The sequence below is a fragment of the Lepus europaeus genome, chromosome 3, assembly GCF_033115175.1.
Source record: "Lepus europaeus isolate LE1 chromosome 3, mLepTim1.pri, whole genome shotgun sequence".
Taxonomy (NCBI): domain Eukaryota; kingdom Metazoa; phylum Chordata; class Mammalia; order Lagomorpha; family Leporidae; genus Lepus; species Lepus europaeus.
Window position 1 is genome coordinate 11,706,996 of NC_084829.1, and position 11,084 is coordinate 11,718,079.

General features: G+C 49.7%; 1 protein-coding gene and 1 pseudogene across 3 annotated transcripts in view; one reads left to right on the top strand and one right to left on the bottom strand.

The window, feature by feature from the left end:
* Positions 1 to 9,494, bottom strand: part of ADTRP (androgen dependent TFPI regulating protein) — a 69,963-nt gene extending 60,469 nt beyond the window's left edge. For 2 of the 3 annotated variants that reach the window (XM_062187333.1, XM_062187332.1), the window contains exon 1: positions 9,343 to 9,494. In XM_062187333.1, the coding sequence (XP_062043317.1) occupies positions 9,343 to 9,486 (144 nt within the window). In that variant the 5' untranslated portion in view covers positions 9,487 to 9,494. Of the gene's footprint in view, positions 1 to 437; positions 502 to 9,342 lie in introns of those variants that run through there. The other variant, XM_062187334.1, reaches the window with a different exon arrangement.
* On the top strand, positions 3,835 to 4,216 carry LOC133756333 (large ribosomal subunit protein eL31-like; annotated as a pseudogene).
* Positions 9,495 to 11,084: the final 1,590 nt, after the last annotated feature.

Sequence of the window (11,084 nt, forward strand, 5' to 3'; positions counted from 1 at the left end):
AGACGTCCTCCCATTTCTGCTCCTGCCCCAGCAGCTCTCACCCCACCCCAGGTTTCAACCCAGCAGCTCAGCCCACAGAGGCCCCTGCTTTCCTCAGGTTGAGCAGGCTTTGAGCCTGGGCTCCGGGCAAAAGGCCTGCCCTGTTCCACTAGGGCAGCGATTAATCACGCCCTGAGCACGTGCCAGGGCTTCCCTGCTCGGGGAGAGGCGGTCTGCCCACGTGTGACGTCCGTGTGACTGGCTTTCCTTGGCCTTAGCTTCCTGGAGTCAGGGTGAGTCAGGCGCGTCCTGACTTTCTCTGTCTCTCCCAGTGGCAGGAGATGGAAATCAGATGGAGGCAAGGAGCCCATGACTCAGACCCTCCAGGGCTCTTCTCCATCAGCAGGAATGGGCTCCCCACTGCAACCCTGCCGAGCACCTCGCCCTGCCTCGCCCACCTGCGGCTCCCACGCTGCTTCCGGGGCCATCTCAGATGCTGACGAGGGGCGGGAGACAGCCTGGTCGCTGCTGCGGTGACTCAACACTGACATACCGCTATCTGTATCAGTGAGGACCACGTGGGGCAGCCCCACACAGACGCTCAGAGGGAGGGGCTAGGGAGTTGCCAGGAGAAAGACACAGGCAAGGGCTGGGCATAGAGGAGCCCTTGGGGCTGGACTGCAGGGGGAGGAGCCCTGGCTCCATGGGCAGGCTCCAGGAGGCTGTGCAAGGCAGGGTAGGGTCAGCCCATTCAAGCGGAGAGCAGTCTGCCCGTTCTCCAAGGTCAGCACGTGTGAGGTTGTTCAAAGACACACAGGAAGGACACACAGGAGGAAACATAGGAGCTGCGCAGTGCCCCTCCCCCCCCAAATTCATACTTTGAGGTCCTGAACCCAGTGCCTCACAACGTGACTGTATTTGAAGGTAAGGTGTTATTTTTAAAGATTTATTTATTCAGTTTGAAAGTCAGAGAGAGAGAGAGAGAGAGAGAGAGATCTTCCATTTGCTGGTTCACTCTCTCCAAATGGCCACAATGGCCAGGGCTGAGCCAGGCCACAGCCAAGAGCCAAGGAGCCTTCTTCTGTGTCTCCCACGTGGGTACAGGGGCCCAAGCACTTAGGCCACGCTCCACTGCTTTCCCAGGTGCATTAGCAGGGAGAGAGATTGGAAATGGAGCAGCTGGGACTTGAACTGGTATCCATATATGATGCCAGTATTGCAGGCAGCAGCTTTATCCACTATGTCACAACACTGATCCCTGCGATAGGCTCTTTAAAGAGGGTATTATATTAAATGAGATCATTAGATGGGCTCAAATCTAACAGGACTGATGTCCTTATGGGAAGGGATGAGGACACACACACAGAGCAAACACTGTGACAACACAGGGAGAAGGCAGGTGTCTGTAAGTCAGAGAGAGAGGTCTCAGATGAAACCAACCCTGCCACATTTTAACCACAGACCTCCAGCACCTGGAACTGTGAGAGAACCAAGCTCAGTTGTTTAAGCCAGCTGGTCCATGGGGCTCTGTCGCTGCAGCCCAGTAAGCCACACAGCAGCCTTAGACGGTGACAGCAACAACTGGTCGTCCCTGGAGAATCTTGCAGCAGAATCCCTGTCACTAGCCATGCTCACCTCTCTGGCTGCCCCAGCTAGCAGATTTCAGGCTATCTTCTTGTTCAAAGCTTACTTCTCAGCTGCCGCTCTCTGGTTTGTCTTTTCTACCGGTTCTTCCCCAATTCTGTGGCAGTTGAGTGTTCTGAGTCTTTTCCTGAACGCAGTTCTAAATCCGTTAGCTGTCTTTCCTTTCCGTTGCTAGCTAACAAATTACCACCTGCGCGCGCCAGAGCTGAATTTACATGTTTATAACTAATGCAATTTAAGGAACCATACAGTTTTTTACAGCTATGTGTCTTTACAGAGCCACCAAAAAAAAAAAAAAAAAAAAACCTTGAAATTATGGCTCCTTACCCTTTCTAAACCATCAAGTTTATTCCCCTGCCTTTAGTCCGCAGCCCTCTTAAACTACCCCAGGAAATGAGAATTTCTCCCATTTAAAAAGTAATTCCAAAGAGGGAGATTCCACACATTTCTGGATCAAGACGTTACGGCTCTTGCTGGATGAGTCAACTCGCCCAACGCCCAGCTGAGGTCTCTGAGCCTGATTCAGGGAGAACGGGACTTTCTTATTCCTCTCCCTCCACATAGTGCCATTTCTGCACGGAGAACGCTATTCCTGAATGAAAGGGAAATGAGGATGAGCTGTGATGAGCCTTTTATGTCACATGGCACTGTTCGGACAGGCTGAAGGCAGTCACATGTAATAGGGGAGGGTTCATGGATAAGTGTGTGGGAAATGTGTATTGCAAAAAAGCTTCGCATGGATTAAAAAATGTTTGCATGAGGGGCCAGTGCTTGTGGCATAGTTGGTTCAGCTTCCGCCTATGGCGACAGCATCCCATATTGCTCCTCTTCTGGTCCAGCTCTCTAAAAATGGCCTGGGAAAGCAGTGGAGGGCGGCCCATTTCCTTGGGCCTCTGCAGCCAACTGAGAGACCCAGAAGTAGCTCCTGGCTCCTGGCTTCAGAATGACTCAGCTCTGGCTATTGTGGCCATTTGGGGAGTGAACCAGCAGATGGAAGACCTCTCTCTCTGTCTCTCCCTCTCCCTCTCTGCCTTTCTGTAACTCTGTCTCTCAAATAAATAAATCTTTTCATCTTTGCTTGAAAGTAAATATTTTAGTTCCACTTTTTTGTGCACTTTGTGACGTATTCTCTCACTATTTTAGTCATCATGCATGTGCATTTAGCTTAAGTAAGAGAGAGTAAAAGAATGAATTAAAGAACATCAGAGGGAAAAAATGTGAATAAAATATGCAATAATGAGGAGGAAAAAAATGAGACCAAGAACATCAAGAGACAGGTTAGAAGGAAGAAATGTTGGAGCGGCTGGGCAGGGGTGGGTGTTTGGACTGGAAGTTAACACATTCATTAAGACACCCATTTCCCATGGCTGGCATTGTGGAGCAGCAGGCTAAGCCACAGCTGGAAACACTGGCATCCCATATGAGAGGGCCAGTTTGAGCCCTAGCTGCTCTGCTTTCAATCCAGGTTCCTGATAAGGTGCCTGGGAAGGCAGCAGAAGATGGCCTGAGTAATTGGGACTCTGCCATAGAATGGAGTTTCTAGCCCATGGCTTCTACCTAGTCCAGAACTTGCTGTTGCCGGCATTTGGGGGAGTAAACCAGATGAGGATGCAGACAAAGAGGTAGGTTTACTGTCTTTATGTTTACTATTTTACACAATGACAGTCAGGTTTGAGGCACAGAATCTGACAATCCCAAAATGTGCTCGCAAGATGTGCATTGAGGAATGTTCTCAGAGCTTCCATGAGGAGGAGGGAGGGAGGGAGGGAGTTGGGGAATGGGGAAGCTGAGAGCAGTTCAGTTGCATAGAATCCACTTATTCCAGGAGGAGTCCTGGAACTGAGCTGGCTCTGCAGATGTGTCCCAGAGCAGGGCCTTTGTACCCCATATCAACCAACACCAGCAAGAAGTCTAACCCTTGGTGAGGCAGCTCCCCTCTTCTGAGGGCCTCCTGGGGTGGGGACGTCAGCCATGAGCCATCAGTAGCCAACATGTTCCTCCTAGCAGCTGGGAAATGAGTACGCTGGGGCTGGGAAGGCTGAGCTGGTCTGGGTGCCTCCCTGCAGTGGCCACTACCCAGGAGGAGACCGATGCACAGAAAAGGGAGTAGATCACCCAAGATCACACAGCAGGTGAGTGCAGAGCTCAGCCTTCAAGCCCTGTGCTCACTACTGTGTGAACAAAAGCTACCAGACTGCCTTTCCAATTGGCCCCTACAAGATGGCGCCTGCAAAGAAGGGTGGCGAGAAGGAGGACCATTCTGCCATCAAAACGAAGGTGACCCAGGAGTGCACCACCAACATTCACAAAGCCATCCAGGAGGCGGGCTTCAGGAAGCGTGCCCCTCGGGCGCTCAGAGAGACCTGGAAGTTTGCCATGAAGGAGGTCGGGACTCCAGACGTGTGCTTTGATACCAGGCTCAGCAAAGCCATCTGGGCCAAAGGAATAAGGAACACCACACCGCATCCACGTGAGATTGTCCAGAAACCACAATGAGGACGAAGATTCCCCAAACAAGCTCTACTCTTTGGTTACCTATGTGCCTGTCACTACTTTCAAAAATCTACAGTTAATGTGGATGAGAACTGATTGAAGTTGTAAAACTGCAGAAAAAAACCGCCAGTAACAACAAAAAATCACCAAAACCTATTACTAGTAAAGTGATGCAGTCTTGTCTGTGGCGCGATCCACACCCCGGACCCCATCCTAGGCTCTAGCCCCTGCCGCCATTGCTGGAAGCCAGGTGGCCCCCCAGCTCCACCCCCATCCTAATGGGATTTGCTGCTCCTACTTCCCTGCCTGTTCCCCAGGAAAGGTTCAAGAGGACCTGTCCCCAAACAGGTGCTCTCTCTTGATCTCTCTCTTAGGCGCTCCTCCTCTCTCTTACCCTCTTGCCCTCTCCCCCCAGCCTTTCGGGCTTCCCCCACCCAACAATAAACCTCTCCTCCAACTCCGGTGTTTGGTGCGTTTTGTGACAGCCTTACACCTGTCATGGTGGCTCAAACACAGCTGTTTTATTTTGGACAATGGTGATGCCTGTCCCCATGGTTTCATTAACCCTTTTCATTTCAGATACCTGGGAGCTGTATTCTGTGGGCTTAAGCATAAGGCAGAAGAAGTCAAGTATATTTCTGACTTTGTTGAGCCTGAGAATTCCACAGACGAATGTGAGCATGTCAACCTGATGATGGACAGGATGGATGACTGCTTGTCCCCAAGTCCTGAAGTGGGTGCAGTGACACAAATGGAGCCCCATCTCCTCAAACTGTCTTGGAGTTTGGCCCAGTGGAGGGGCTGGGACCTCTCTTCCCCTGGGGAACTCTGTTGATGATGTCATGATCTCATCACAAAGCTTGAGGAGAATGATGTCATAACCACCCAAGGCATGAGAAGCCTTATGGAGAAGTGAGGGGAAGGCCATGTTTCTGTCAGTGAAGGGGTACAGGGGGAAGTGAAGTGGGGACCCCCTGGAAATCCCTGTTAGGAGACATCATTTCTGACCATGCTTAGGAAGAAAACTTTTTTTTTTCTAATTTTTAAAATTTTTTTTGACAGGCAGAGTTAGACAGTGAGAGAGAGAGAGACAGAGAGAAAGGTCTTCCTTTTTCCATTGGTTCACCCCCCAAGTGGCCGCTACCGCCGGCGTGTTGCGGCCGGCGTGCCATGCCAATCTGAAGCCAGGAGCCAGGTGCTTCCTCCTGGTCTCCCATGCGGGTGCAGGGGCCCAAGCACTTGGGCCATCCTCCACTGCACTTCCGGGCCACAGCAGAGAGCTGGACTGGAAGAGGAGCAACTGGGACAGAATCTGGCGCCCCGACCGGGACTAGAACCCAGGGTGCCGGCGCCACAGGTGGAGGATTAGCCTAGTGAACCACGGCATCGGCCCAAAAGCTTGTTTTCAAGAAGAGCAAACCCCAGCAAACTGAACAAACTCTGTATGGCAAATTGTGGTAGCTCCCCACTCCACAGCTCATACTCCCCAGGGTCAGGGACAGTCTCTGGGTAGAAATGGAGTGGCTGGAGCAGAGAGAACACAGGTGTTAGATGGCCTGAGTTAATAAGAACGACCTGAGGCTGTGCACAGCTTGGTCTCCACGTCAGCCTCAAGGGCTCCCCCTTCCCTATTCAGCAGGTCTCTGACTGCACCTGCAGGCTCTACCCCCTGAGACTGCTCTGACTGCTGGAGCTTGTCCACCTGGGCAGCCACAGCTGGGAAGGTGGTGGCTCAACAGCTGCCCTCCTGTAGCTGAGGGAGTATGCAGCGTGGGGAGAGATAGTCACAAGCCCTGAGGGTGGTGGGTGACCTGCCCGGATCCCTCACCCACCAACCCTGGTGCTCAGTGTAGGCTCTGATGTTCTGCTACGACACCCTCCCTGCTGCACATCTCTATCCATCACGGGTGAGCTTGCTCACACCATGCTGACCCCATTCTGTGGCCGTTCCACCTGTTGGGTCATATACCCTTGGTGGCCACCCTGTGGCTGGATACTGCTCTTTTTTCTATTTGATAGATATGGAGATGGAAGACACAAAGAACTACCTAGCCCAGGGTCACAGAGGCAGGAAGTGCTGGAACTGAGGTCCCATCCCAGAGAGCGGGTCCAGGGCTCCTGAACATAACTGCCTCTCCCTCCCAATAAGGCATTGGCTTCCTCTTCCCAGGGGTCTGTTTACTATTTCATTAGTCAGAAGCTCTCACCTCCTGTCTCCATCCTTTCTCTCTTAATCAGGAATTGGTCATTGACCAAGTTTTTTGGCACTTCAAGCCCAGGGAGCTGCCCAACACAGCTCCTTCCTGTGTTCCCTTGAATAGCTTCAGGAGGGAGGGGAGCAAAGGTTCCCGATGCTGATGTGCATGGAGATGGGCTTTGGTCTTAAAACGAGGATCTAAGGGCAGGCGTCATGGCACAGTGCGCTAAGCTGCTGCTGGAATCCCACATGAGTTCGAGTCCTGGCTGCTCCACTTCTGATCCAGCTCCAGCTAACATGCATGGGAAAGCAGTGGAGGATGGACTAAGTATTTGGGCCCATCTGGCTCTGGGTTTTGGCCTTTTCTAGCCCCAGCCATTGCAGCCATTTGGGGAATGAACCAGTGGAGGGAAGACTTCTTTGTCTATGTGTCTCTCCCTCACTCTCTGTGACTCTGCCTTTCAAATGGATAAATAAATATTTTTTAAAAGGGGGAGGGCCTAAATCTGTTTGAGGGGAGGCTAACGAATTTCCTAGTGAGCAGTGTTTGATGCTAATTTTACCAAGCAGAGGTTCATAAATACGTGAGTGCTAGCTAGGAGGCCTCTGTGGCTGGATCAACACAGCTGTTCACTAATTAGTCATTAGTTAACACTAATTAATTAGTAGGAAACTTAGCCATTAGTCAGCCCATGAGACCTCAACAGTTAACAAATGTCAAGGCCCAACTTTTGACCTTAAATAAGATATTTGAAATCCATCCTTAAACCAATCCCCTGGAATACATTCAACCCACCTGGTCACATAGGGAACAACTCCTTGTTCCACTTTCAAGATGACTGCTCACTGAGAACAGAGAGAAAGTCATGACAGGTAAGTCCCTCTCTGCTCATTCACAGGGCCAGAACTGCCAGGAAGAAAAGTGAAGAAAACGCTAGGGACAAGCCAACACACCAAGTCTCCGAGTTCCTGCTTTGTGTGTTCCCTGTGCTCGCTGTTGTGACAAATGCAACGCAGAAGCGTAGAATCAGTTAGGGTTGACAGTTTTGGGACCCTCTAGAGTTTGACAGGGTTGTTAAGAGTCACATGTTAGGAAACTACACTGTACATAAACGAGACTGACAGCTGCTCTAACATCAGAGGAAGGGAAGGCGAATCTAGGCTGGAGTCGACTGGCAAAGATTTTTAGGGAGAATATGGACTTCAGGTGGTCTATGAAGGAAGCAAAGTGGTGAAGACAGAGGGTCTTTCAGAGAGCAGGAGGCCTCAGGAACAGTGCTAATGACACAGGCCTTTGGGCCAAAGATTCTAGCCTTCCAGGGAGAGGGGTTCTGACGCTGGGATGAGCTCTCAAATCAAACCGTTGGGGTTGATGTCCTAGGGTTGGTTATGCAAGGCAGGAAGGAGCCATTGTAGCTTCCTGAGTAGCAATCTACACCTTTAAAAGGGCAGGTTCAGAATATTGGGGAAAAAAAGACAAACAAAAACAACACAAAGCAAAAAATGCAAACCAGTGCTTTGGGAAGGTTAATCTGAGTAGCAGAGGGGAGGATTAAACACTGGGAGGAAAGTAAAGAGAGGATGAGGTCATCCAGGTGCAAACTAATGAGAGCTTGGGATGGGAGGGGCAGTAAGACAGGAGAAAGGACAACCCTGGCAAAGGAAAGCTCTAATATCGGGCTTGGAGGCAAAACTGGAATTCATGCCAGGAAATGATAGCAACGCTGATAATAGTCTTTTCTGTTGGAAAAGGAAGGCTCTGGGTCATGACCGATGAGCTTGAATTAAGATGCCAGAGACTGGTTTACAGGGGGTGGTGATAAATCTTTCTGTAGATATCCACACTGAAATCTGGATTCGATTGGAACACCAGTGCTGGCTACAGACATTTCTCTCTTTGGTTGCCCATTTTTAATAAAAAGCCAATAGAGATACAAACCTTTGTTGTTGCTTGGTTCGGTTTGTACAATGGTACTATTCTACAAAAGCGTTTTCTGCTTTGTTTTCTGTTGATGTTTTTGTAAAATTCTATCATCCAGATATGCAGTGACCTTGGTCCTTAACAACACACTAGTGCTGTGCTCAGAGCTTAGCACTCTCAGGCAAAAATCAAGAAGCCAGCAAATGGCAAGTGAGGAGGAAGCAGCACCCCAAGCCCTCCTTAGCTTGAATTCTCTCCCCTCTGCCTCCGAAGCACTCCAGAGTGGCAGCTTTTCCGAATATGTTTGTCTTCTGCTCACCAAACAAGGACTGTCATTGCCAAGGAGTAGAATGGCCGGTTTTGAAGTCACACATTAATTATCACTCCCAAATATGTCCCATTTTTAGCTTTTGAGAAATACTTTTTAACTATCCCCAAGATATCTTTTTAAAAATCTGCTCTTCCCCCATTCATTCACACTTCGTTCACCACAATGGGGTCAGCAAGGTTAGGAGGACAAGGAGGAATTAAGGTATAAGATTAGTTTTTAAACCGTTGAAAAAGTGTACTTGCCATTCAGTTGGTTGATTTGTCCTTTAAAATGGAGACTGAGCATGAAAAAATTGAAGTGGGAGCTGAACGTGGCAAAATGTGTTTGCTTTTCTTAGATAAATCTGTTAGTCTGTGTGTGCTGCAAAATGGCATTATTCCTCCATTGGAAATGACACTTCCTACACAACATATGCCACTCTGCCTTCTCCTCACAGACTTCCCCAAGCAAAGTTCAAAATCCTCCCGCATTGGTAGTCAATCCCATGGGGAAATCATTAGCTTCATCTCCCGTTTGGGCCCCTTTGAGAGAAGTCCCAAGATGAGACCATTTAACAATGAGTCAGCACAAAAATGGAGTTACAAATAAGTTCCAAACTGGATTTCTCAGGGCAGCTTTTTAACCAAAGGAGAAAGCCAAAAACTCATAAACAATTGATGCAGGAAGACAAATTATGGAGTGGAATTTGGTAGTTGATAGACTCAAAAGATGGTATATGTAGAAGCACTGATATGACACACAAACAGATCAGTTCCTGGTGGGGCTGTATGGACTTACCAGATTAAGGACCGTCAAGTACTTCCACTGTCCACCATTTTGAAAGACTTTGGATTTCTTTCCTTGCTGTGCGATGTAATAATTGAGGAAAATATACCAGTTCATAACGAGGAAGTGGTACACGCACGTAAAGGTCTTCGTCATGGCTAGCTCTGTCCAGGCCACGGTGATGTCTCCCGTAGCTGCCTTCTGGGGTCTGAGTCACAGTTGAAGTCCTCTGGCAGGCTGGAGAGCTGTAAAACACACCCCTCTGGGGTTGAGAGTGCCGACGCAGGCTGGCTTTTGCTTCTCTCGTAGGCTCCTTTCCTGATATACTTGTGAGACAGGATTATTGCTGGTTTTCAGCTGCCTGCCTCTAGATAATGATAATCTGCAGATTTGCATATGCTGGAACATTTATGCTTTGTGGAGGCCAGGGAGAAAGAGCTACACTTTGTCCTGTTTGACTGGGGCCCAAGAGCTACACTCTGCGCTGTTTCACTGGGGCCCCATGGCAGGCGCACGGTTAAGTGACCATATTCTGTAATTATCAACAGACCACAGTGAAACAGTGCCGTGGTCTTGTTTTCTTTGCCTTTCATTTGGACAGAACCCGGAAGCAGCAATGCTCTCTTTTGAGACCATCAGAAGCAGGCTGATAAACCAGGAGGTGGGGATTTGTGGGTGTGTTTAGGGCAAGAAGAAAGGTGTTGTAATCTTGCCTCTGAAATCTCCCAGGCCTAGTACAACCTCAAACAACCTTTGATCCTCCAGAGTTATTCTCTTTCCTTTTTATTGGGTACCTCTGCCCTAGAGAAATGGGCCTCTCTGTGCACTGGGGGGGGGGGAAAGGAAAGGAAGAGGTCTTGGCCACGACCGCAACATACCTGAGCTTAGACATTGCTGGGAGTGGGTAAGGCTCTCGGCACTGCCATTCAGGGGAGGCGACATGATTGCAGGGCTGGGCCCGGCCTCAACATTGAGAGGGACTTGAGGGAGAGCTGGAAATGTGATGCCTTGTGACATCAGCTGCTGCAGGTTTCCCTGGGCAACTGACTGGGGGAGTTGAGCAAATCCCTCAGAGAAATGCTCCCAATGCCGTTACGTAAGGCTGAGGGTGGTGCTGCAGACGATTTAGCCAGAGCTCTCACGTCCTGGGACAGAGAATTGAAGACTGGACGTGGAGGCCCAACACAAAAACAGAAAGAAACTCACCTCCTACCTCCAAATGTCAGGAGCTGTAGCCAGGAGAGAAAACTTGAGCCAGCCATTGAAGACCTGCATCACCATCATGTCTTGGTGAGCTGGGGCTGCTGTAACAAAACACCCTAAACTGTGGGAATTGTAGAACAATGGGCATATGCCTCTCTTAGTGCTGGAGGCAGGAAGATCAAGGTGTGGGTGCTGGTGAGGGCTCACTCCCTGGTTCACAGGTGGCAGCTTCGTGTGGTGTCTTCCACGGTGAAAGCTCCCTCAATCCCATCTTAAAAGGCAGTGAATCCTACATGCGATCTAACACCCTCACAGGGCCTGATCATCTCCCCCAACCCCCATTCTAATACCATCAGCTTGTGGGTTAGGATTGCAATTTATGAATTTGGGGGGATGGGGGATCACAAACATTCAGACTGATATGGGGGAACTAGGAAGAAAGATTAGGTCTGAACAGTTGAACTGGAATATTTTCTCAACGTTACTGCATTGCCACTCCACCCCCTTATCTCTCATTCCAGGGTGTACATTCCCATGATGCACCCCTCTCA